The 27,452-nt window shown below is 37.6% G+C and overlaps 1 protein-coding gene across 2 annotated transcripts in view; it reads right to left on the bottom strand.

Annotated features, from left to right (window-relative positions):
- Positions 1–27,452, bottom strand: part of PRKG1 (protein kinase cGMP-dependent 1) — a 1,422,417-nt gene that overhangs the window by 532,332 nt on the left and 862,633 nt on the right. For both annotated transcript variants that reach the window (XM_066349797.1, XM_066349796.1), the window contains exon 4: positions 4,609–4,714. In XM_066349797.1, the coding sequence (XP_066205894.1) occupies positions 4,609–4,714 (106 nt within the window). The remainder of the gene's footprint in view (positions 1–4,608; positions 4,715–27,452) is intronic.

Raw genomic sequence — 27,452 nt, 5'->3', positions numbered from 1 at the left:
GCAGTAGCCAGGGGAGGAAGCATTCCAAAGACAATGCTACAGAACCTGTCTTTATTCTTAGAAGAGGAAGTCATGGAAAGGTTTCATGCAGGAAGATGACATCAGCATATCTGCCTCACCAGAAGAATCCTTAGTGGGTAAAGAAAAGGTTTTCTGTGGGTCAACAGGATCCCCTGCACAGCTTACACTCCAAAAGTCCTTGCTGTGTCTCCAATTTACCAGCGAGGCAAGTGATATATAATATAAACAGGGGTTCATCATCGTTATTGTCACTGTCATCATCACAGTCTGGGGCCAGCAGAGAACCTAGTTCCTATAAGCACATCTCAGTGGTCACACAGCTACATTCTAATGCTCTTCTGGATATGGACGCCAGTGCCAACAGCAGTACAGAGAGTACGCTCAGAAAAACGCAGCACGATTCACTCTGGCAGTTCTTTGGCACAGGTTTCACAATCCATTTTAACAACAAAAGCCTTTTTCAGTAGCCAAACAAGCTGGAAAATACGGGCAACTGGCAAACTCGCTGCTGGACCTGTAAGCAATCATGGCTTACCTAATGGCAATGCCCCTTGAGTATTTTTTGCTATGCTTGCACAGGAGCATCTGCATTTATGTCAGGGAATGTGAAATATAGGCACAAAAGACATACGCCTAAGTAGGATTAAAGAGCCAGAATCACAGTTGATGTGGCTTTTAACAGTACAGAAAGGTCCGGTCCACAGGACTGGTAGTTACAAAATGGATAAAGACACTGAAATGAAAGTGAAAACCTACTCTGACAATCAAGGAAAACCCTTGCATTTTGGCAGGGCATTAATATGCCTGGTGTATCCACCTTCCTCACTCTCCAAACTTACTACTTATTTAGAAAAATAAAAGAAGGAGTGGGATGAGGAGATGAGCAATAATATAGGTCATTCATCTTTTTAGCCTGACCCTGAAATTCCTCAGGAAAGCAGTGCAGTGCACAACAGAGGCCCCTACTGCAAAGAATTCCGAGGATTTGTAATATTATTTGCTAGAGTTTTTATTTTCCGAGCAGGGTCACACAATTGGTTCAACTCTTTAACAAATTATAAAGTATATGATATCTCCAGCAGAAAAATTCAAGGGAAAGTTGTATTCAGCAAGCACATAAGAGAAAAACACGCACCCCCATCCTTTTTAAAGAGAACTTTAAAGTTGTAAGTCTGTATTTTTCTAAGGGTAAGATAAGTGAGCCTCTCGAAACATGAAGCCATAAAGAAAAAAAGTTGTTTGACTTGACAATATATAAAAATATTTTAATTTCAAGGTGGTAAAAGAGTAGTAAGCAAAATTTTAAAGAATCAACAACAAACAGAGATGCAAATACAATTCTGAAGTTATGAGAGAAATTTAATTTCCATCATCTTAGTTTTTGACAATATTTATCACTTCTTTTGGAGATATTTTGCCATTCCTTGATGGCTTTGCAAAATAAATAGAACAAGTACAGTTAACCTGGGAATGTGATAGAGGAATGAATATTCTTTATTCTCTCAGCTTTATGAATACTTGTGCAACAGCTAAGAGTCCAAGCTGAGAAGATCCCTACACTCAGTTTAATACTATGCTGTCCCTGTACTGTAATTTTTAACAATTTTTGAAAAAGGAGTCCTGAATTTTCATTTTGCACTGGGTGCTCACTGCAAATTATATGCTGATCCCATACTCACTACCTTTAAACTGCCTATCTACAAAGCAGTTAAGTTTTGTGCCAAAGAAGAACACCAAGATATTTAGAAATATATCTAGTCATGAGAAGCTTATCATCTAGAAGTGGAAATTGTAGCATCCACCGGGTACGAGAACAAACGTCGGAGACTTTCAGGAGTTAAGATGTTACTTTATTGGCCAGTTTAACCTGTGCAGGGGCGAACTCCTGAGATGTCCGGAGACACCGTGCCCACAAGGAGCTGCAAATGGGAGCCGCGCCTGGAGCTTACAGCCAGGCCCTTATATATCCTAAGTGAGCAAGCATATACAGAAGCAGATGTGGCAGTTTAGCTATTGGCTAGGGAGGTCACACACAGCATAGCAACAGGGGCCGGCATAGCAACAGGGGCCGGTTTTAGCTTAGTGGCGAATTTCAAACCTAAACTTCTGATAAGGGTCTCTGACCTTCTTTGTTCTCAGCCTCACAGGAGCCATATCAGCACTTACTGTTCCTTCAATAGTTACACTCTTTGCAACACTCCCTGTTCCTTCAATAGTTATACTCTTTGGCAGCCCCAGTACTCCCTGAATCTAACAGAAATGAGTTTAATAGTCAGATGATAATAAAACAAAGTAGAAAATAAGGCACATGGCAGAGGAGGCAGAGGTTATTTCTTGGTGGAATGAGGTTACTGTCTGTGATAGAGACAGTGTTTACTTGGCTCTAAAAAGAAGAGAGACTTGAGCGCTGACATTGCGGGGAAAGGCAACAGAGGCAGAATACTATATAAAAGCTCAGCGATGGCCTGGGCACGTGGAAGTGTTTGGTTTGCCTGAGAAAAGAAAAAGCCAGGCTTTAAAAGCAGGCTGGTATTGACTGTGGGAGGGCTTGAATACCCAACTAATGAGGCTATACATAATCCAACAGGGTCTGTGAGCCATTGAAGGGTTATAGAGAGAACCAGTTGGTCACAGTCATAATTTAGGCAAGATTTAAAGCTGGCCCCAGGCAATGATGGTCATTGTGTCACCTCTCTAGATTCCCGGCCTCATACTACATTCATCAGTGATGTCGCTGACTGTTTTACATGGTAGTTAGATGGAAAGTAACTTCCAAGTCAGTGCCTACCTCTTTTTAATGTAATCAAGTTATATCTCACCTGCTGTAAACTGACCAACAAGGAATGTTTACACACTCTGGGGAAACAAACGTTCATTGTTTAAGGTTTGAATTGTCAGAATAACAACACAAATGACCTCTGTGAATGATATAAAAATGAAACAGTATCTAGGGTCAATTAAAAAAAGAGAGAGACACTTCAAGTCTTCATTTCCTGAAATAATGTCTCTAAAAATGTTTTTATTGGAGTTATACAGAGCAACATGGACATCCCTTCCATTTCCTTGTGAAAACGAACTTATGGATGCTAAAACTAACATCATAAGTTCCCAGCACTTAGGTACATGAGACAAATAATGGGCTCTGTCTTAAGTATTTCATTGATTATCAGTTGGGATATTTCTCTATTTGAGCTGCATCAAAAGAAATCAATAATTGCCCTTTAAGACTTAAAAATGAATATTCATATCTCTTTTTCAAAACATTCACACATCTATACCTCTCTATATAGCTATCAATGTGTACATACACACATATATACCAATAAACATACATGTCAACATATATTTACACATATACCAACATACACATACACAAACAAATACACCGGCACCTGAATAATTTAATTTCCTTGCACACTATACTAAACTCCAAACAGAAATTTACATTCCTCTTCTCCTAAATGTCTCATCCAATCTCACTAAAGAAAAAGCCCAACAACACCCTACTAATAGATTAATATTTTAATATATTTTACTTGACATTATATTAGAATTTTATTGCCCTTTAGCAGAAATATAAATAATAAATTTTATATGAAAATAAAAAATATATATAAACAAAAATCAGAAACAAAATAAGTTAACTACAAAAAACACCAAAGCAGGAAATATTAAAGTTGTATCTTAAGAAAAATAAAAAGATATAGTTTAAGATATATCACTTAAAGATTTTTTTCACGGAAAATGTGAACTTTTTTTTAGCTCCATTTAAACCATTTCTTCACAAAAATAAAAATATAAAAGAGTCACTTTAATATTCTGACTCTCAAATGAAATCTTAATTGGCAGCCACTTGTCTTTAGTTCCCATAATAATGATTCTGTTTCTAAAGAAAAATTATATAAATCTACTTTTTTGGGGGAGGGAAAAAGTCAGAGTTGTCAATATCATTTTAATAATGAAATAACACTTTCTTTAAAGATAAATGTATTTCAGTGAATCTCAATGTATTCCTAAGAAATGAAAACCTTTTTTTATTCCAATTTGCATGCTATATTGAGTTATTATGATAATATATAATATCAAGAAAAGAAAAGCCTTTGATAATTCAGAACTGCAACATAAAATGAATTTAATTTGGGAAATTAAACTCAAGATTAAAGGATAATAAGCTGCTTCCTGGAATTTTTCCATTTTAGTCATCTGACCTTTTATATGGAAACTCACACAAGAGATGATTCAGTCTTAGTGTGGGTTGCTTTAGAAGAGGTACCATAAATATATGAACTGATACATAGTTAGAGATGGACCCAATGTCCTTTTTCTTCAAGCAAATTCTCATTTGTTTGTCTGAGCTGCACTACTCTTTGAGAGAATGCTGAATGAAACTGAAATTCTGACTGAACCACATATTATGAAAGTAGTCACCAGAAATATCAAGAAGCCAGTGCCAAGTTTTGAACTTCCACAAATTTGTAAGCTATTATGACTGAGAAATAGGCAAAAAGTCTCCCCTGTGCTTCATTTCAGAGAAGAGGGTTGTGAAGTCATTAACTGGTCTCAGAAAGAAAAAAGAAAGCATCCTACCTTTTTAAGAATTCCATATACTCGGTATGCTTGATGAGTCCTGTTCTCATCATTATTGTTTGAAAACATTGTCGATCAATAGCCCAGAGCTTCACATTTACAAGAGCTAGAGAAATAGAAAACAAACAGGGAAAATTAATTACAGAATTTCAACTGTGAACTGTATCCTACAAAAGAGGTGATATTCATGAGAGGTATGAAAATGATTTACCTTCATTTAGAGCTAATATCACAGTGTCCTATTTTAAGAAATATTTTTATGAACAAAATCTAGTTTATAATTTTCCATACTATTATTAATGTCTGATAGGAAGTTTCCCATTGCTCTTATGTCCTTAAGGAATGAGAACGCCTAAGTACACATTGAAAATATTTAGCAATTTCACGACTATACGTGAAGAGATTTCACGGAAAGAAGATAGGTTCACAAGCAGTAACACTACCTGGTAATTACGTAGAATGGTGTTATGACTCATACGGCCATATTTTAACTGTAAAAAGTAGATGTAAAAATTCAATTTTCAGGTTTACAGGCAAATTTAAGATAATTGAAATAATAATTATACAATGATTTCTACACAAAGCTCCTTTGACAAATTGTAACCTGTATCTAAAGTTACCACATAAAGTTATATTAGATATGCTGTTGAATTTTAATTTTTACTCCTACATACCACTGTCTTTGACAATGAATAATTAAATGTTGAAACTGAACACCACAGAATTTCATTTGTTCTATTTAGCATATGACTAAGAGATAAGTTTCAGAAAAAGACAGATGTTACTGTGTAACAGAACAATAGATCCAGATAAATGGGTTTTAAGAGGAGGTACACTAAAAATCTTGGTAATTAAATCTGTGTGGTGGGTATACAAGAGGCTTATTTTACTAAGAAAGCCAATTTGTGTATCATACCAAGGGATATGGGTATGCAGGGGCTTGAGAAGGCCATTGAATGGAGCCAGGATACAGATTAATAAGCCAAACATAGAAAGATAAGAAGATATAATTCTTGTCTTCATAGTTCTCATATCAAGCCCTGAAAATGCAATGGATCAAGACTTGGGAGTGAGAAATGAGAGAAAATGTTAGGGTAATTAGGCCCTGTATATGCCTTGTGAGGAGGAGCTAGAAGTAACTAACACAGATAATTATGGGGAGAAAAATGATAAAGGAAATACTATACTCTAGAGTAAACCCTTATTCTTGAATTTTACTAAATTTTTTTCTTGTAAATTGTTTAAAGCTAGAAACCAGAACATGCCTTCCCTCTTGGCCAGCTCTTTATTGGAGAAAAAAAGTGCACAATTAAGTAGAAAAAGAACAAAGCATCAAGGACTAGTGTGTGCATGGATGGCTCCATTTCAAATACCCTTTAAAAATAAACCTTCATCAAAAACAAAGCTCATTTCACAGGTATCTTCCAGTCACATTCTATTTCCTCTGCTAAATTCAGTCTCCTTTCCAGAACACCTGCTTATATAGTACAAAGCAGAGGACTGGATGATATAGTCATGAAGGACTGAAAAAATCAGGAGAAAATTCCTAAGAACTAGAACCTTACAAAATGATAGGACTTGATTTAGGAGAGAGGTGGACAAAGGTAATCAAGTGGGAAAAGTACATAAACAAGAGCACAGCTGGGAGTGAGCTGAGGCTGTAGGATTCAAGTTATGGATGGAACGAACTAAAATGGCTGCGATGTCCTTAGGGTTGCTGTGTAATTTGATAGTAGGGCCTGGAAGCCAGTCATATTGAATCAAGGATTTGCTTGATGAACAGCAAAAATCTATTAGAGATCTTAAAAAGACAAAACAAAACAAATCAAAGAACTAGATTTTTAAAGGCTATACCTTAGGCACATCAAAAAATTTTAAATGCTTAAAAGAACAATAAAAAAATCAGTTTTCTTCATTCATTATTATTCTTAATGGTTTCTCAATACTTCCAGTATCTACATGCCTCCCTCCAAAGGACAAATACAGCAACCAATGTTATTTTTAAAATAGTGGTAATAAAAATAGTTGTGCTAGTATATATATTTTGAAAATGCACCTCAAAGGGATTATGTGAATCACAATGTCTAAGTAAAGCATACATATATTTTAAGGTTTTGCCCTGCAGAAAGACCTCACAATGTATAATCCTAGCAGCACTATGTATTTAAATTTTTCTGTCACAGGGTGTTAAACCAATAGATATGATCACAGTGGGAGCTGAGATAGATTAGGCTAGAAGGAGTATAACTTGGATTCATAGACACTAGAGTCAAGCAGAATACAGATCAATACAGGTACTGTCAAATAACAATATAAAAACCACAGGGCAGAGTATGATGAAAGCTCTGTGGACGGAAAATTGTTCTAGTAACAGGTGTGGGCACAGTTTCAAACAAAGAGCTATTACCACCAAGCAGAGGCCATAGTAATTCAGTAGTCAAGTGAGGAAGGTCATAGTAAATATAGCAGTAATGAGCATAAAGGGTTAGCTGTTCTGTGTTTGTATGTGTGTGCTGTGACCAAGTTATCTGTAGCATTTTAAGTTCAAGTCCACACTTCAAGGTCAGGCTCCATTTCTGGTCCTAAAGAACAAACTTTGTGTTGAAAAAACTACTATACTATTCCTATCTCTGTCACTCACAGGCACTTAGCACATTCCTGATATTGTTCATTTCTTTGCTGTGCCTTTATCATGTTTCCTCAAATAAGTTTGTACATTCCTTCAGAGAAAAGTCTCTGTCTCATTTCTTATAACATCCTCCCACCTCAAGAAATTAGGTGTTTATTTGATAAGCAGTGGGTTTATTTGTTGATTAATATAATTTATTTACATGATGCAATTTTTTTTTAATTCAGTGAGAGGAAGAGAGCGAAGAGACAGACTGATCAATCCTGCAAGCCCACTCAGGTGCAATGCTCTGCCCAACCCGGGAGTTGCTCCATTGCTCAGCAACTGTTGCTGAGCTTACCACCTGAGGCAGAAGCCATGAAGCCCTTCTAAGTGCCTGGGACCAACTCGCTCCAATCGGGCCATGGCTGGGGGAGAGCAAGAAAAAAAGAAAGAGAAAGAGAGAAGCAAGGGGGAGGAGGATGGAGAAGAAGATAGGTGCTTCTCCTGTGTGCCTTGACTGGGAATTGAACCTGGGACATCCACATGCCAGGCCAACACTCTACAATTGAGCCAACCAGCCAGGGCCACAATTTTTTTTTTAAAATGTAAGCCTAGGTGAATTCTAATGTTACATTAAACAGTTTAAACTGAATTTATCAAATATGATACTCATGTGTTGAAAAACGTTCTTAAAAAATAAGTTCCCAGAATTCAATACTTTATTTTATCTTCTGATGTTGATTTACATGACCTTTTGAAATGGCTCTAAGTAAAACAATGTTTGGGATATTCTGCATAACAATACATGGCTTGATGAGATTGCAAATTTGTCCATGACCTTGGGCAAGATGCCACAACTTTTTTATATTCAGCCAATGTAAGTACTAGTCAAGTCAGCATTTTACAGGTGAGCAAGCATGACTAATAATCACCTTGGCCCTGGTCTTAAAAGTGTGATTGTAGTAATGCTGTGATTAACACCTTGCCTTTTAAACAGCCTGCTAGAATGTAAGTCTGTTGCTTCCACAACTGGAAGACATCATTCAAAAATAAAAAATAAAAGTCTCCCTTTACCTTTGATTTTAAGTGGTATATTCATCTCTGTAGGGAATAAGCACTTCACAAGTAAAATTTCTGTGATTTTCACTGTGATTACTGTTGTGGAACATATAACTCTGAAGGGCATAAAGCAGAGAAAGTGTTAGAAAGAAATTTTCCTTTTTGTTCTGGTATGTATCTAAAATTCTCTGCTGAAATATTTATCATTGTTTTCAGATTAAGGCCATATTGAACTCAACAAAAAATATGTAACTTCCCATTACTCTGTGATCTTTAAGAGTATAAGTATAATAAGAACACCTTCAACATAGGCAACACTTGGCTATCATTTAGGGGACGCAAAGATTGCAGAGAAGACACCATAAAATTGTGCTAGACTAAGAAACCACAAGTCTGGGGTTGGCCCAAATTCCACTGGAAAAGCCATCCACTTTCCAATACAAATTTTGGAAGACTATCAAGAAAGCATGTGTGGATATAAAGCATTTATAGACTAGAATATTAATTTAGCCCATATTTACTGTACATCAATCTAGTGGAGACTGGTGTTATATAGAAAGAAGAGAAAACAGAAGTACAATTTCTACTACAAGACTATTTGTGATCTAGCACAAAGGCCAAAATTTATTGTCCATGCCAAATCTGACCCATGGTTGGTTTTGTACAGCCCACTAAGAATGGGTTTTTTTGTGTGTGTACATGTGTTTGGTTTTTTATGGAATTTATTGGGGTGATAGTCATTAATAAAATTATATAGGTTTCAGATGTACAATTCTATAACACATCATTCAAATATTGTATCAGGTATTCAGCAACCCAAGTCAAGTCTTCTTCCATCACCATTTTGCCCCCTCTATACTCTTTTACCTCCTACTATCCCCGTTTCCTTCCGGTAATCACCATACTGTTGTCTGTGTCTAAGAATTTTTTTGTTTTCCTTTTTTTTTTTTTTTTTTTGGTTAATATCTTCACAATTTTCACCAAGCCCTGAAATTTCCATTTGCTCTGACAGCTGTCAATCTGTTCTCTATCTATGAGTCTGTTTGTTTGTTAGTTTATTCTGTTTGATTACACACATGAGAAAAATCATACAGTATTTATCTTTCTTTGGCTTTTTTCGCTTAGCATAATACTCCCCTGAGATAGATAAAATAGCTACTCAGCTTCCATCTCAAGACAATGCAGGCCCAAAGGAGGAGAAGGATGAGCTTACTTAGTAAAATAGCTACTCGGCTTCTATCTCAAGACAATGCAGGCCTAAAGGAGAAGAATGGGTTTACTTAGTAAAATAGCTACTCAGCTTCCATCTCAAGACAATGCAGGCCCAAAGGAGAAGGATGGGCTTACTTAGTAACCCAGCTCAAACCTCCCTTGCAGCTGATTGCTGATGAGGGTTGAGTCAGGGTTCAAACAATTTTGAGGAGCTGTGGTGCCACTCCAATTCACATAAGGATGAAATTGTCTTGAGCCAACAGTTGTAGCAAAATTAAGAAACATAACATTCTCATCCCCCACTGTAAGGTTATAGTAAATTTGCTTGATATTCTTTCTAAAGGGCTTGGTTACCTCTTCATTAAAATGCAGCAACATGTTTATCTTTACAGCTGGAAAGTGTCCTTGGGGGCAAACATTTAGAAGGACCCCAACCTTAAGGTTAGGAAAGGAAACAGCCAGTCTTGAAAGGGGCTAAATCACAAATCTTGAATCTTTATCTTGTCTCCCAGAGAGAATGTCAGATTGACTGGTAATGGATTTACACTAATTAGACCTGTGTTAACTTACCGAGGAGACATTTCTGCCAAACGAAGCCCCCACCATCCATCAAGTCAGTGACCAAGGCCATAAACCAGAATAAACTAATCTGAGTGTACTAGGTGCACCACCCTGATGTCAGCAGAGGCGGGTAGCAGCTGCCCCTTGCTCCTATACCTAACACTCCCTCCCACAGCTTGGGGCTGACACCCTTTGCTGGTCTCAGCCCGCTTATACCCAAGCATTTTAAAATAAATTTTGCTTTTTAAACATACAAGCCTCCTGTTTCCAGTTTGGTCAGTGTTTCTGCCTTTCACCCAGGTCTGTCCATACTGACGCAAAGGGTACAGTATTTTTCCATGTATAAGACAACCCCATGTATAAGACACACCTTAATTTTGGGGCCTGAAATTTGAAAAAAAAAAAAAGTATTACATAGTTATTAAACTCAAGTTTTATTTATCATAAAATTCATACAATTCCTCATCACTGTCAAAACTCCCATTCATTAGCTTGTCCTCATCTGTGTCTGATGACAAATCACTGTCTTCAATGATGAGCACAAAAACAAGCGCAAAAAAGTGGGAAATGCAACTAAAAAATCTACAATCACTGTATAAGATGCACCCAGCTTTTAGACCTCAAATTTTTCCCAAAAAATGTGCGTCTTATACATGGGGAAATACGATAGGTTTTCTTTTTTTTTTTTATAGCCAAGTAGTATTTTATTGTACCACAGCTTTTATATCCACTTATCTACTGTTGGACACTTGAGTTGCTTCCAAATCTTGGCTATTGTAAATAACAGTGCAATGAGCATAGGGTGCATATGTTGTTTTGAATTAGTTTGGGTTTTTTTGGATATATTCCCAGAAATGACATTGCTGGGTCATATGGCAGTTTTATTTCTAGTTTTTTGAGGTAACTCTATACTGTTTTCCACAGTGGCTGCACCAATCTGCATTCCCACCAACAGTGCACAAGGATTTCCTTTTCTCCACATCTTTACCAACATTTGTTTGTTGACTTATTGATGGTAGTAATTTGGACAGATGTGAGATAATATCTCATTGTAATTTTATTGTGCATTTCTCTAATGATTAGTAACACTGAGCATATTTTTATATGTTTATTGGCCATCTGTGTGTCCTTTTTGGATAGGTGTTTCTTCAGGTCCTTTGTCCATTTTTTAATTGGACTGTTTATTTCTTTGGTTTTTAGTGAGTTCTATAAGGTCTTTATAAAATTGGGCATTAATCTCCTATTAGATGTACCAGTGAATAATTGTACCATGAATATGTTTTCCTATTCAGTGGAATATCTTTTCATTTTGTTGATGGTTTCCTTTGCTGTGCAAAACTTTTTTGTTTGATGTAGTCTCATTTATCTTTTCTCTCATTCTCTTTGTCCAAGGTGATATATCTGAAAAAAATATTATTACATAATCTACCCAGAAATAGCACTAGATTCCACAGGTTAAGGCAGTGGTTCTCAAAACTATTTGAAGTTGGGGCACATTTAAAATCCTACAAATAACTGTAGGTGCACTATGTACAAATTTCTGAGAAATATGTTATAATAATTAAGTTAAATATTAAAGAAAAAAATAGAGAGTCCAAGTATGCTTTTATGGTAATTAAACAAAATAAATATGACAAAATTAAATTTATTCTGACATTAAGAAACATTTTGGGTTACATTTTTTGAGTTATGCTTTTTAGAATTCACAAAAAAGAGAGGTTAAAAAATAAAAAAAGACAAAATAGTTATCTTTCTATATATATAGATACATTCTTAGTAAGGTTTAGTAAATTGAGCAGGTCCCAGTGCAAACGTCTTAAGTTTTTTCATTCTTGTGTTTATGAGAAACATGAGCCTGATGTGTCCTAGCGATTTCTTCAATGTTTGGGCATATATTTGAAGGCTAACTCTTATTACCTCATCAATACATTGAAGAATTTCTCTCTTTTTACTCTTATTTGTGTTGAGGGTAGAAAATCCTAATTCACATAAATAGGGTGTTAAAAATTGTAGTAAAATGTTCAAAGTTTTTTTAGATATTGCCACATATTCTTCTTTTATAGAAATCCAAAAGGCTTCAAGAGACAATTTCTTATGTTTAATCATTAATCCAAAAGCCCCACCATACATATCAACTTAACTTTACATCAAACAAAGGATAGAAGAAACTTGCCTCCAGTCTTTCCCAGGAACATGGGTAGTAGTGTAAATAATGCAGTACCACAGCTTAACAGCTTTTTGCAACCTAATCAGGCAAGTGAGGTGGGGGGTTGGGCAGACTGTCAGTTTACAGCCAATTCCCCACACCTCTGTCTCCCCAAAATCTGAACTCCAAAAACCCTTTTGGTGTTTGGTCCCCAACAGGCACATATTTTTCTGGAATATCATAGGGCACACCAGTGCACTCTGGTGCACACTTTGAGAACCACTGGGGTTAAGGGTTCAGTCCTATAGGACTGCTGTTGGGCAGATAAAATGTATTATGCTCACTTTGTTAAAGATGGTGCTGCCCAAGTGGAGGCCGTTGCCCAGGTGATATTAATGTGTGTCTCTGTGGGCTGTGGGCAGGCAGAATCCTTGTAGCCTGGGTCTTGGTTTTGGGAGTAAGCCTTTCCCACCCTTTTTGATGTAGGGTGGTACAATCCCATCATGCCCCAGATAAGTGACTTTGTATTAGAGACTTCCCTATTTTGTATATTGGATTAAAGGTTCGGATTTCTACACTATAAAATAGGGGCAGAATGGGAGCTTGCTCTCTTGGTTTCTGAGATTATCATTAGAGGAGAGAGCAGAGAAGAGAGCAGAAGGAGGCCACATGGAGGAGGCCAGGAGAAGCAGCCAAGATGGCAGAGTGTTGAGTGAGAAGCCAGTTTGTGCAGAGTTTGTGCAGGGATAAGGAAGGAGATGGGGAACAGAGGTGAATAAGTCTGGTGAGCTAGAAACCTTTGATTCTAGGAAACTTGGATAAGTCAGTAGCTTTGTGAGCACTGAATGTGAGTGGGTTTTGGAGTCCAGTATGTGTTTTTTGCTTGCCCGCCGGGTGCAAGCTAGGATTAAAGACTATGGCCCATCAGTTTTTGGCTCTGTTGTTTCTTTACCGACTGTCCGAATCCAATGCGAACCTGCATGGGCCAGGCAGCTGTGATGGTGGCCCTGACTTCTAGCTTTACAACTGCCCCCCCCCCCCCCCAGCACTATCACCTAAAATGTTCCAGTTGAAAGGCCAGGTATTTACTTGTACTTCTCACAGACTGGTTGTAAATCAGAGATCCCCACAACACCCTCAGTGAATTTGATTAATTTGTTAGAGCAGACAAAACTCAGGGAAACATTTTACAGTACTAACTAGACTACTGGTTTATTATAAAAGAATGTAACTGGCCCTGGCGGTTGGCTCAGTGGTAGAGCATCGGCCTGGCGTGCAGGGGTCCTGAGTTCGATTCCCGGCCAGGGCACACAGGAGGGGCGCCCATCTGCTTCTCCACCCCTCCCCCTCTCCTTCCTCTCTGTCTCTCTCTTCCCCTCCCGCAGCTGAGGCTCCATTGGAGCAAAGATGACCCGGGCGCTGGGGATGGCTCCTTGGCCTCAGCCCCAGGCGCTGGAGTGGCTCTGGTCGCTGCAGAGCGATGCCCCGGAGGGGCAGAGCATCGCCCCCTGGTGGGCAGAGCGTCACCCCCCGGTGGGCGTGCCGGGTGGATCCCGGTCGGGCGCATGCGGGAGTCTGTCTGACTGTCTCTCCCCGTTTCCAGCTTCAGGAAAAAAAAAAAAAAAAAAAGAATGTAACTCAGAAATAGTCAGAGGGAAGAGATGCTTAAAGCAAAGACTATGTGAAGGGATATGGACTTTCCATGCTTTCTCCAGGCACTGCTCTCCCCAAATCTCCGCCTGTTCACCAACCCAGAAGCTCTCCATACCCTGCCCTTTGGACTTTTATGGAGGCTTTATTACATTGGCATGATTGATTAAATCATTGCCCTAGGCAACTGATTTGACCACTAGCCCCTATTCCCTTCCAGGTGGGACTGAAATTTCCAAACCTCTAATTGCATAGTTGGATGTCCTAGTAAATAACTCCCCCCCCCCACACACACACCTTAAGTGGAGTCCAAAAGTCAACTCATTAACATAACAAGAGATGCTTATCTCTTAGAAAATTCCAAAGCTTTTTGGAGCTCAGTGCCAGAAACAGAACTATCACAAAACCAAATATATAGTTTTTATTATAAATCACAATATTATAGGAGGTAATTAGATTTAGATGAGGTCATGAAGGAATTGGTGTCTCTCAGTGCACACACCAAGAAATGGCAACATGAAGATAGAACCGAGAAGACAGCCTTCATCGATTACCTGACCATAGGACCGTACTAGCATACTAATCTTGAACTTAAAGCCTCCAAAACTTTGAGAAATTAATGTTTGTTTTGTAAGCCTCTCATGATATGGTTTGTTAAAACAGCCTTAACGGAGACAAATGGGATCCATGGAGCCCCAAGGAATCTGGATGGAACTCAACGGATTTGTGAGTATAAAGTGGAATAAAGCAATATAGTTATTTTTACTATTCTGTTACTTAAATTCACCATTTCTTTCTAAGTGTGGGCAATAAACCACAGTAATCATTGGTCACCAACAGAAACTATGGTTATTGTTATAGCTTACATTTGTTGCAGATATATTAAATATAATTTATATTCATGTTGGTCAAATAAGTTTGTAAATATATATGTTTGCTTGCTTATAGTTTGCATTGGGTGTGGGGGACAGGCTGTAAGCAGGCAGGGTCGTTATAGTCTAAGCCTTAGACTCTAAGGCTTAGTTTTTTAAGACTAAGTCTTTCCCATCCTTTTAATACTAAGATCATTTCAAAACTAAGCTTTTTCCCACACCCTTGACTGTTGCGTGTCATGGGCTGGTGCACTCTCATGAGGAATCCCATTATGTGTTGGGGACTGAATAAATAAACAGGGTATTTTTGCAATCTGGACAAAGGTGCTGGGCCCAAACCCCACCTCATTTGCCTAGTTAACAAAGAGCTACACCTGATTCTCATTTGTCTCACCCATGTTCTCTATGAAGGGAGAGGCTGGAAGCTAGTTTCTTATTAGTGTAAAGTAGATTTGGATGGTATGGTGGGGGTTGTCTTTGAGTTGTCTTGGAAACTTAATTGCTGATGGACAACATTTTTTTCTATGAATAAAAGTAGATGTGTTTCTGGGAGCAGAGACGTTACAGCTAAGGAACAGTAGAGACTATTTGCCATGGCGTCCTCCTGAACCCATCTGTGTGTGTGTATGTGTATATCTATATATATATATATATATATATCTATATATATATATATATCTTTAAGTCCCTGTCTATCATTTATTTCCATTCCATATCTTTTCCCATTCGAAGACCCTGTAATAGACTTGTGGTGGCTGGACTGTGACAGTTATGCCTCAGATAAGTGACTTTGTATCAGAGACTTCCTTGTTTGTATATTGGATTAAAGGTTTTGATTTCTACACTATAAAATGGGGCAGAGGAGCAGAAAAAGGCCATGTGGAGGAGAGGAGAAGCTGCCAAGATGACAGAGTGCTGAAGGAAAAGCCAGTTTGTGCAGAGAGAAGGAGATGGGGAACAGAGGTGAATAAGGCTAGTGAGCTAGAAACCTTAGATTCTAGGAAACTTGGATAAGTCAGTGGTTTTGGGAGCCCTGAATGGAAAGGGAAGTGTTTTCCCACTGTGTGTATTTCTTGCCTGCCGGATTACAAGCTAGGATTAAAGCTAATGGCCCACCAGTTCTTGGCTCCGTTGTTTCATTACCGTCTGTCCGAATCCAATGCAAACCTGAATGGGCCAGGCAGCTGTGATGGTGGCCGTGGCTTTCATGCTTATAAAAACATTATTCTTAAATGTGTTCATATGTTTCACCAGAGTGACAGATAGACCCATGTCACCCGCAAGATTAAGAACCCCTGCTTTAAGCAAGTAGTGGAGAAAGGGTTATTTCAGAGAAGGAGGTGCTGAAATTGGTGATAGCCTGACAGAGGTGATATTTAGCTCATCCTTAACCATAGGGGCATGCTAACTATTAGTGAATAAATAATACTTATTCAATAAACTGCCACTTCCCTGAGTTCTCTATTCCTGGCTCGCCCCCTAGGACACCCTAAGATCCCTACATTAAGCAAATAAAGCTTTATGACTGAGCCCAGCAGGAGCCTCTCAGATCTTGCTCCAGAACTAAGTGTGAGAAGAGTGTTGCTAAATCATTCTGATGTCTTCCCTATCACCACAGAAGGGTTTCCAGGAAGGGAGTCTGGTCCATGTATGTAAAGAAAAGATGACTCCCAGGAAGTTGCAAGTCCAGGAAGGCAGAGGAGCAGAGTGAGGCAGGAGGTTGAAGTGCAACTGAAGAGATATGAAAAGCACAAATGATTCTTGCTTGTGTTCTTGTTGTGGAGTTAGAACTTGATCTTGAGCTAAGAAGAGGACAGTGAAGGTTTAAAATAGGTTATTTACTTTAGAAAAGATATATTATCAGTAGCCTAATGGTATACTGAAAGAGAACAGGATTAGGAAAAGACAGAGATAGACAGAGGTACAGACAGAAAGAACTAGAAAGAGATAGAGATTTACAGTCTCATAATTATCCAAATGAGTGAACACTCATAGTGGCAACGAAGGTAAAGTGATAGATAGATTAGAAAGGTATGAAAGATCTCGACATTGGCAGAAAATACTAGAGAAAGACAATTTGATCCTAGAAATATAAATGGAAATTAAAAAGTGAAATAATGAATATTTTATTCATATTATTCAAAAGTCTAGGTGGCAAGTGTATATATTTGCAAATAACTGCTATTTTTTAAGTTGACAAACCGTGCACATCATAAGCTAACTGAAGTGATTATTTATAATGAACAAATGAGCTTGTAACTTTTAATTCTATGTCATAAATATGCATTATAACTAAATTACTTACTTATACTTTTAGAAATATTCCTGTCAGAACAAAGAGGTCTCTCCTAATATTTTGGAATCATTTGCTCGAACAGATATTTGCATACTAGAAATAAATGTGTTAGGATGCTGTAAGTGGCATGGTAAACACCTTAACATTCAGTAACTTGGGAAATGTTAAAGAAACCAAGATGAAAAATGACAATTATCAAGCATCAGCCAAGTAAATTTTACTTGGCTTAAAAGGACAATTTTTCCTTTTAGAAAAACTAATCAAGAAGCATTAAAATGGTCAATAAGGTCATGAAAAGATGCTTAACACAATTGAACATTAGGAAAATAAAAATCAAAACCACAATGAGTTACCACTTCACGCTCATTAGCTCCTTAGAACAACTATTCTAAAACAAAAACAAAATACCAAATGTTGACAAGGCTGTAAGAAAATTAGAACTCTTGTGCATTGCTGGTGGGATATGATGCGGTATAGACACTGTAGAAAATGGTAGAGCTGTTCCTCAAAAAATTAGTCATAGTATTAGCATATGATCCAGCAATTTCATTTTTAAATGTATACACAAAAGAACTGAAAGCAGTTATTCATGTGTTAAGGTTCACAGCAGCCTCATTCACAACAGTCAAAAGGTCAAAACACCCAAATGTCCTTCAAAGGATAAATGAATAAAAAATATCATGTACACACACACACACACACACGCATGCACGCATGCACAAATATTATCCAGTCTTTAAAAAAGGAATGAAAATCAGATATATGCTATATCATGAACACGAAAAATATTTTACTAAGTGAAATGGGCCAGGCACAAAAGGACAAGTATTATATGATTCCATTGATATAAGGTACCTAGCATAGTCTAATTTATACAGATTGAAAATAAAATTGTAATTACAAGGACTGTGAGAGAAGGGAATAGGGAATTACTGCTTGATATATACAGAATTTCGATTTGAAACAATGATATATTTCTTCAGATGAATAGTGATCATGGCTACACACATTATGGATGTACTTAATGCCACTGAATTGCACACTTCCAAATGGTCAGAACAATTAATTTTATGCTATGTACAGTTTACTATAAGAAACAAAAAGTTGATCAGATGGATTCACTAGGTTAAATAAGTAAATTGTGTTTCACATTTTGTTTTGTTTTTCTTTTCCATAAGACTCTCAGCAATATATAAAAGAGAACGTGACACTTGGTGTTCCAAGGCAAAGTTCAATTCTTTAGGCAGGACTAGAGGAATTCCCAATTCTTCCATGCCTCCTCCCCAGCCTTGAGCTGGACCCAAGTCCTCATATTTTTTTATTATTATTAAGTGAGAGGCGAGGAGGCAGAGAGACACTCCCACATGCTCCCTGACTGAGATCCACCCAGCAAAACCCCTACCCAGCAATGCTCTGCCCCTCTGGAGTCACTGCTTTGCTATTTTAGTGCCTGAGGTGAGGCCATGGAGCCACCCTCAGTGCCTGGGGCCAACCTGCTCAAACCATGGCTGCTGGAAAGGTAGAGAAAGAGAGAGAGAGAAGGGGGAGGGGTGGAGGAGCAGATTGTTTCATCACCTGTGTGCCCTGACCGGAAATTGAACTCGGGACTTCCACATGTCAGGCTGATGCTTTACCGCTGAGTCAAATGGCCAGGGCCCAAACCCTCAGATTAAAGCTTGTTTTACTCCATGTGTTGGCTCATGATGGTCCCTCAATCCTAAATGACTTTCCACACACTTGTAAAACTCTCATTCTTGCAAGACTCAGCTAAAAGTTATTTCTTTTTACCTTTTCAAACAAAACACTTTGCAAGCTTATTTATACTTCCCTAGCCCTTAAAACTTTTAAGTATGCACTGTTAAATAGGATAGCTACTACCCATATGTGACTCTTGTGTAACTGAGATGAGACTAGCGGGAATTGAAATATATAAATTACACGCAAAACTTGACTAAGTATGAAAAAAACATTAAATATCTTAGGAATAATTTTATATTGGTTACATGTTAAAATGCTAGTATTTTGATTATGCTGGGTTAAATAAAAACATATCATTAAAATCAACTACATCTATTTCTTTTTACTTTTTAAAATGTGATGACCACAAAATTTATAATTACATATATGCCATTACATTTCTATTGGTCAGTGCTGTTCTAGAATAGCAATACTCATAATATATAACCATTTCTTTCCATGCCTCTCTCAATCCCTGGGATGACACAAGGTTTGAGCTAAGCAAGTATTTCCTAAACTAAATTTAGTATGTATGGCCAACATCTTGTCTGAATAAAATCTGTCTCTACTCTTCTACTTCACTGGAAAATCACCATAGACATTCATATTCTCTTAGAAGAGAAGTGGTTTTCAATTTGAGTTGTGTCTAAGTGCCTTTCCTTTGTTGTGAAACATTAGTGAAGCTTTCCGACAAGGACTCCAGAGTAACGTTCTCCCCCAAGTCAGAGCCTGTTCTCCAGGGAACATTCTCAGACAGTAGGTAGTTCTCTTATGAGACTTTCTGCTATTCTTTAGGCTTACTGCAGAAGGAAAGACAAGGATAGGTGTCATTAGCTGATGCTCCTACTTCACCTTCAGTGTTAAAGAGCACCAGTTTATACCATAAGGTACTTTATTATATGCTCAAGGAATTCCAGAAGCTATATTTTAAGGCCCCCACCCCACCCCATTTCTTGATGCTTGAATCAGATATTTGAATCAGATATCTGATGGGGTCCATGAAGTCCACAACTGCTTCCAAACGTTATTAAGGCAATTGTTAGCCTAAAGCCATATTCCAACTGCTGGAATGCTCTGCAGCAAATGGTTCATAATTAGAGAAGGCCATTTTTCTGTTTATAATGCATCTGGAGCACGCTGATGTCTCCATTGTGCAAATTGTCTCACGGTTGTATGGGGGTTATATTTTAACCTTTCTTGCTTAGAAAAGTAATCTCTTTAATGAAATATTTGTATTTTAGGAAGAGGATTGATTGTAAAATTGGACATTGCAGAAAAAAATAACCATTATTATAAACTCAGTAGAAAAAGTACTATCAGCATCGTCATATGTTCATATATTTGAAAGGATGTGGTTAGTGAACTGCCCTGTAATGAAGCCAATAGAAATGAAGTAATTGTTTCTCTAAATTCTCCCTGACTTCATACCTTGTACAATGAAACTGGTAAGGCCAAGTGGTGACTTTAGAATACTAAAATGCTAACTAACGTAATTTTGAAATTTAAAATTAAAATGACTTTCATGTGACCCGTCCTGAATCCAGCTGACCTGACCGCAGTCACTAGGGCAGCAGAGATAAATGTGTGAGGGCTCAGATGCTCTCGAGTAAATGTGACTCATGCAGAACTCTCACCATTTCTCTTCCTCCTGGCCGAGGCCCGTAACACCAAAACCTAACTGCTGTGTACTAAGAGGTTCTGGGGATGCAAAACGAGCTGTTTTTTTGTGGAAGCAAAGAATTCCCTCAGCACTCCAGTCTTGCTCCTCACAGTCCTTGTTTACAATATACACTGCACTGTCTTATATTGCTGTTAAACCAACATGCAATTATTTAGAAACTTGTAGACACCTAGCTTTATAAAATTTGGTAGTGGAGGCTGAGAGCTAAAGGGAAGGGTATAGGAGAGAGAAAATAAATGCACAGGTGAAACAAATAAATAAACAAACAAACAAACAAACAAACAAACAAACCTTAGGTTATCTGAAACAACTCAGGCATGAAGCAGAGGTCGGGAATGTTAGAAAGAAGAGCAGAAAGAAAGGGGAGGTAAGCCTTTGGAAATAAGTGGCTTTCTGTGTAAGTTAGAAATGAATTAAGGACCAGGAATGAAAGGAGGACACAAAAAACCCTCAGATAATAGAGTCATGAAGGCTAAACTGCTACGGGTTCAGTTTATGGAAGAGCAGTAAAGATCACAGAATCACTTTGTAAGCTACTTACAGAGAAACACAATTAGGAAAGTGATAAACTACCTGAAGCAGTTCTACAAGATCGAGCTTTGGAAAACATTATGCTAATCCAGTAACTCTACCCAGAGAGCATTCAATGGCTCCCTACAGCCAATAAATAAAGCAAGACCTCTCCATCCTCACATTTAACCCATAATCATTTCCATAGTACCATTCTAAATTCATCGTTCACAATCTCTTACACACACCTTTTATTTTATCCAGTAATTCTAATGTCTTGTTTCCAAATTCACCCTTCCTCCAGGTCTTTGCTCCAATTATTTTTCTCTATTTATGACATTCCTAGTAGCCCTTCAAGACCCAGTTCAAAGGCACTTTCTCCACAGAGACTTTACCATTCACTCGCCCCAGCTAGAATTTCTCTCTCTAAATTTCTGCAACCTTCTGATTGTACCTTCTTTGTGCCTTGCTTTATGGTTACTGATGTACTTAAGTTATATCAGTATCATAGTCCACTATGAGAACACTCATGTTTTCAATCTGAGAAACAATCTGTAAAAAAGAATGAAGAAACTGAGGATATTCAGTCTGAATAAGAGAAAGAAAAAACTGATTAACTCTCCTAAAAGAGCTGATGGACTCATTAGACTTCAAATAAATTCAGTGAGCTTTTGATAATAGAATTGAGGGTTAGCTAGATATCAAGAAATGGAAGACACTTATTAAAAACATTCTATAGACATTTATTGAGACCTTACTATGTGTCATTCCTGAATCAGATAAAAAATTAAATTGGGTCACCTCAAAGTAGCAATTGAACCATAAGACTTTTACAGTAGCTAAAGGATCAAAACACAGAGGAGTGAGTTCTAGATCTACATAATTAATCTAGTTACTTTGATAGTTATCTGAAGTAACAGATATGACAGTGATTTTGAGCTAACATCCCCCTGTATTGGGCTTCGTACAAAAGAATGATAATTTACTGACAGATATTGAGAAAAAGAGTGGTATCATTTGTTCACTTTAAGGAAATGGTGGCTCAGTCAATGTTTTATGTGCAAATATAAAGACTTAGTAGTGTAAAGGCACAAAACAGCATGCTACAGCGTGAAAGCTGGTCATCTGGAATACGGCCTGTAAAAGCATCTCCTGCTACCACACAGAGGCTGTGTGACCTTAGCCAAGTGCTTTCAGCTTCCATTAGTTGACTTTAAATAATGAGGTAATAGTGTCTCATGAAATTGTTCTCAGATATGAATGAAATAACTTTACATACTCAGCATGATACCTGGTACCTAATATTATTCATTCATGGATCTCATTTAATGATATTATTATTTTATAAGTATAAACAAATCAACACTAACTGGTATGGCACTAATGGTGCATTCTGAGAGAGTTCAAAAGAACAAAAGTTTAGAGTAGTCATGAAGTGGTCTCACTACTTCAGAATAAAAAGAAACATTTCCTTGCAAATGTCACCCAGGGTTAGGTAGGCTTCCACCTTAAGAGGGAAATTAGCTAAAGACTGAGTGTGCTAAGGTGATGACAAAGAAAAGAAAGCTGGCCACAGCAGCCCAGAGCTCTTTGAAGGCAAGAAATGTGTGTTTATTCTTTTTTTTTTATCCCCAGTGCAGTGTGTCCCCCTGTATTGGCACAAAAGTAAAGAATGAGTAAATGTTTCCTAAATTAATAACTCACTCATTTCTGCCTGGCACTTTTAGGTATAAATGTCTCCCAACTCCTTATTTCCAGAGAGTTTTCAATTCTATTATCAATAGCCCCCCTAAAATTGAAGTCAAAGCTCAGAAAAATTCTAGAATTGAAAGTTATTTAACAGATGGTTTGTCATTCTTTAGAACACAGGCTAAGTGGCCATTCCACTTTAGTAAGATTCACTTTCAATGGGCTCTTTGACATGTACAGGTCCACATCACATCGCCGAGCCTGTACACAGGGCGCAGGTCGGGTCTCAATCACAAGCTTCAATCGCTGGCAAGTGACTGAGGGTTTTTCTGGCAGCATCCTCATGGAAACACGATTTCTTGCAGGTTGGCACATTTTGAACAGTGTGCCGGATTCAAAAATATCAGTACATGTTTTCATAAATGTCGCTGCACATCTGTGCAGAAGAACAGATTTTAAGCCTCGAATCTCATTAAAGAAATGGTATTACATCTGTTAAGTCCTCTTGTCCATTGAATAGGCTGCATCCCTAAACACTATCCCAAGATGTTGAAAACATATGCTTACAAATTTGCTAAGATTCAAGTAAACATCTAAAAAGTCTTACTAGTTACTTTTCCTTACAAATTGAACTATGTGACTTCAACTCAGAAACGTTATTAGAAGTTAGTCTCCCAAAGAAGAGATTTTTCTTTTGCTAGTCTGTTCTTATATCACACTGTTTCTCTTTTAGCATACATGTGTCTAAATACCAGAAGTCATATATTTGATGCATTCTTAGTTAATCCTCTTTCTCGAGGGGAAAAAAATGAAGCATTAAAATTATATGGCTATTAGCCCCCTGCCGTATCTTCCCTGCAGAGCTCACTGTTGATGCACTTTTGAAGTTTCCATTTTCGTTGTATACCTCTACATCACCTTAGCTCATTGCCACCTTAAAGCTAGACTCAACAGCCATAATTTATGATCCCTTTCAAGTCCTCAGTTAAATAGGAAAATCAATTCTTCTGTCTAGGTCACATTAAGAAAGTACTATATATGGCACTGCTGGTTAAAAGAAACTGATGCACTACTGCTTCACGTTTATTTTCTAGGCACCGGCGGTCTTCAAAATAGAAGTGTACCTTTTTGGCCCATCTCTTCTTCAGTAAATTATATGTAATCCTCTAAGTTAAGCAGAATTCTGTGGGGGAAGGAGTGGAGGGTCACCAGGAAAGGGAGCTCTCTAACTCTCTCCTCTACTGGCAAACGAAGTAGACGGCATCAAGAAATGTCAAGTGAGCTCAGCTGTTTCACATTTTAAAATTGTCTAATTTTGGCATATTATGAGAATACCATTTTCCTTCTTGTGATTTTCCTCATCTGGAAGATTCATAGTATTGCAAAGAAAACTGATCATTCAACAAGAGAGGAGAAAATGAGGTTTCATTGACCTGGATGCAGAGGTTGGTTGCATCATTATGCAATATGGAAAATGACAGTTCTTATATTGTGACAGATGCAAGAAGCAGTACTATCTCTATTTTGCAATAGTAACACTAGTTTCTTTAGGAGAAAAAAAAATCTGAATTTCTAGAAATAAGATCCTCTGGTTAAACATATTAAGCATACTGTACTCCCTTTTCTTGCCCTCTGCATCATTTTCACACAATGACACAATCAAAAGTAATATTCAAAGTGCAATCTAACCACATCATGACTTGCCCTGGGTCAGCATAATTGTGCCAACTCCCACAGAAAATAATGGTAGACCAAGCATAGCCTATTATTTGCTTACATCGTCTATGGATAAATATTTGCTAAAAGGAGGCGAGACTGGTGTGACTCTATACACAGAGCTACTTCTGAACCCTTGAGCCTGCCAACAGCACCTTGCTGGGGAGTCAATGCCAGTCCCATGCCTACTCATTCCTCATCTCTTCCTGAGTATGTGATCAAGTTGCATTTTTGCTTAAGCTTGAGTGAGCATGGTCTCTGTCTAGGGTCCCAGGAATTCCAAATTCCTTACAAATTGCTAGTTCTGGCATGATCACTGGGCTTTAATGCACATGTGCATAATATAGAAATGAGATTAAACTTTAAAAACCTTTAAGCCATTTGAATAGATTTTTTTTTTTGTTTTCTGAGAACTTTCACACATATGGCTCTAAATTTTTGAAAGAATACTTAGATAAAACAAGTTGTAATTCCATTTTATCATGGGAAAAAAAATGAGACTCAGAAAAATTTAGTGATTTTATAAAGACTATCAGCCGGATGCCGACAGTTACAAAGTTTATCTTCCAATCATCCTTTAAAGCCATTTTCAATTCATATATCATGTAATTTTAACCACAATAACCAAAAATAGTTAGATTATATGTTATTCATGTAAGATTTACATTTTCTAAATTGTAAATTTGGAATGTATTACCTTTATACAAACTAAATTATTTCAAAGATAGATTGCCTAATAACTGACATATTTCTAGCAATCTTAAGTGGTTTGGTTGACTTGATCTAATTCCTGAAAGTTATTTTGGAGTGGTTAAGGATTGAGAGACACTAAATAGACTTATTAGGAAGCACTGATACATAAAGGGAAATAAAGGAAAAGGAAAGTATTGAAGTAATAAGTGAGGCTTGAATGTGATGTTATTTGTTACATAAATATATATTTAGAATATACTAAATGCCAAGTACTGTAGTTATGCTAGCAAACAATACACATACATTTCCTTTGTTCTAGGAGCTTACAATGGTTCAGTAGTGAAGAGAACAATCAAGCAATATCAACATGGTATGATGAGTTCCAGGCTCACCTGGCAGGTTCACCAGGTGTGTGGGGAGCCAATAATCAGGAGCATCGACTTCAGCCCTGAGGATTAGAGAACCCCGAGGAAAAAGGTGCTTACAGTGAGGTCTGGAAGAAGACAATTTGTCCAAATAAAGACAGGGTACACTGGTCAAATGCCTAATGTTAATGAACTTAGCAACATCTTCTGTACACCTTTAACAAAATTTTAATACTACTTTTTCTTTCTTTTTATTTAACTCCATCCCCAGAATAGATGCTCTTTATTCAGCTCAAGGCCATGAACTCCTAAAACATATGAGAGGCACCTTTACCCTCACCAATCGGTTCAGAAACAACCTGTCTGTAACCCATGCTGCCATACTGCCCAATTTTGTAGAATCTAGTCATGACTTTAGTAGACCTTTGCCAAAATTAATAAAATAGCAACAAACTCTCCACTTTCTCTGACTTCACTGACATTGTTCACTTCATTCTGAGGATACGCCAGATCTCTAACAATTACCCCACACATACTGACAATATCATTAGGTATGAACTTTAAGAGATTTCACACCTATTTTCTTAGGTATAACTAACACCACTTGCTGTAAAGGGGTAGTAGTACCATGGGAAATGGACTCAACACAGCTTAGGCTCCATAACCTGTGTGCTACAACTGGCTACAGATACATTATTACACTGGAAATGTAACATAAAGTTGCCATTTTAAGTTACCTATGGGTCTATTTATCCATACTGGCAGAATATGTCCCCTCAGTCACTGACAAAAGTAGCAATAGTTTCTTAACAAGTGCTACATCCTCATTAATACGGATATAAGCATTGATATGCGGTATGAGTGCAGTATGTCTGCTCAAATGCAAACAGGTATTGAACATGGCATCAGGCTGGCAGCAGCCATCGACTACAGTATGACTCAGCTCACTGTGTCTAAAATATAGAATGTTGAGATGGGAAATAAGATGAATTTGCCACAATCTTTAATGTTTCTTGTTTTCTTTTTCCTCCTAGTACTGCTAAACAGAAATTTGAAATCATCATTGTAAATCAATACGATAGACATTGATCAGTTAAAAGTTGTGTTTTAAAATGTTTAATCACCCTGTTGTACACCTGTGTAGGGAAAACAGCTGTTAGGTTTGCTCACTTGCACTCTGCATGATTAGTGCGTGAGCACGTGGCATAACCTCTGTAAGGCTACATGGAGCTTCCCCGGGGCCGTTTTGTGCGGATTACTTGCCAACCACTATGAGGGCCCGCTTTGCTGTTCGTCTGGCCTGCTTCTGTGAGAAGCAGTTTTCCCTGCCTCTTTGTTCCACCACCGGTTTTGAGCCTCTATTAACGGGGAATGGCCCAATGCTTTCTGGCTCTACAGTTCCTCTACCGTCTGCCGGAATCCAATGTGAACCTGCCTGGCCTCGGCCACCAGCGTTACAAACGGAAACTAATATAATATTCTATGCCAACTGTAACTGAAACAAAATTTTGAATTAAAAGTAAATTAATTAAAAAAAAACAAGTTACATTTAAGTAGAAAGCCAAAAATGTTATAAAATGTAAATTCCACCATTTTATTGTTCTTTTTACTTGCTCTTAAAGCTTCCTGGCCCAGTGCTTTTATGAAAATTTTTCTTCTCCTCACTTTACCAAACAGGAAATAGTGAAAAGAGGAAGAAAAACATGTTTTGGTGGGAGTGGAGCGAGGTTTACGCAAAGGACCAACTTGGGAACTAAAGACCAGAGTTTGGACTCAGAAACCCCGTTCTTCCTCCCCTCCCATCTCATGCACCATTCTACCACTCACGTATTGTCAATAGTTGATTTTTAGGGAAGTAATAAAAAATTCCAAAAAGAAATAAAGAAGTTATTTCTGACAAGGACCTAATATTGTTTCAAATGTTTTTGTATAAAAATATACTACAATTTTATGGCTCAACAAGAAAGAGAGACTTACAACCCCTGTGAGCAACCTGGATTCTACAAAACATGAAGAGCATTTATTTTAATTAGTTGTGGTCTTCAC

Source organism: Saccopteryx leptura, chromosome 9 (genome assembly GCF_036850995.1).
Source record: "Saccopteryx leptura isolate mSacLep1 chromosome 9, mSacLep1_pri_phased_curated, whole genome shotgun sequence".
Taxonomy (NCBI): domain Eukaryota; kingdom Metazoa; phylum Chordata; class Mammalia; order Chiroptera; family Emballonuridae; genus Saccopteryx; species Saccopteryx leptura.
This window is presented reverse-complemented; position numbering and strand designations above follow the sequence as displayed.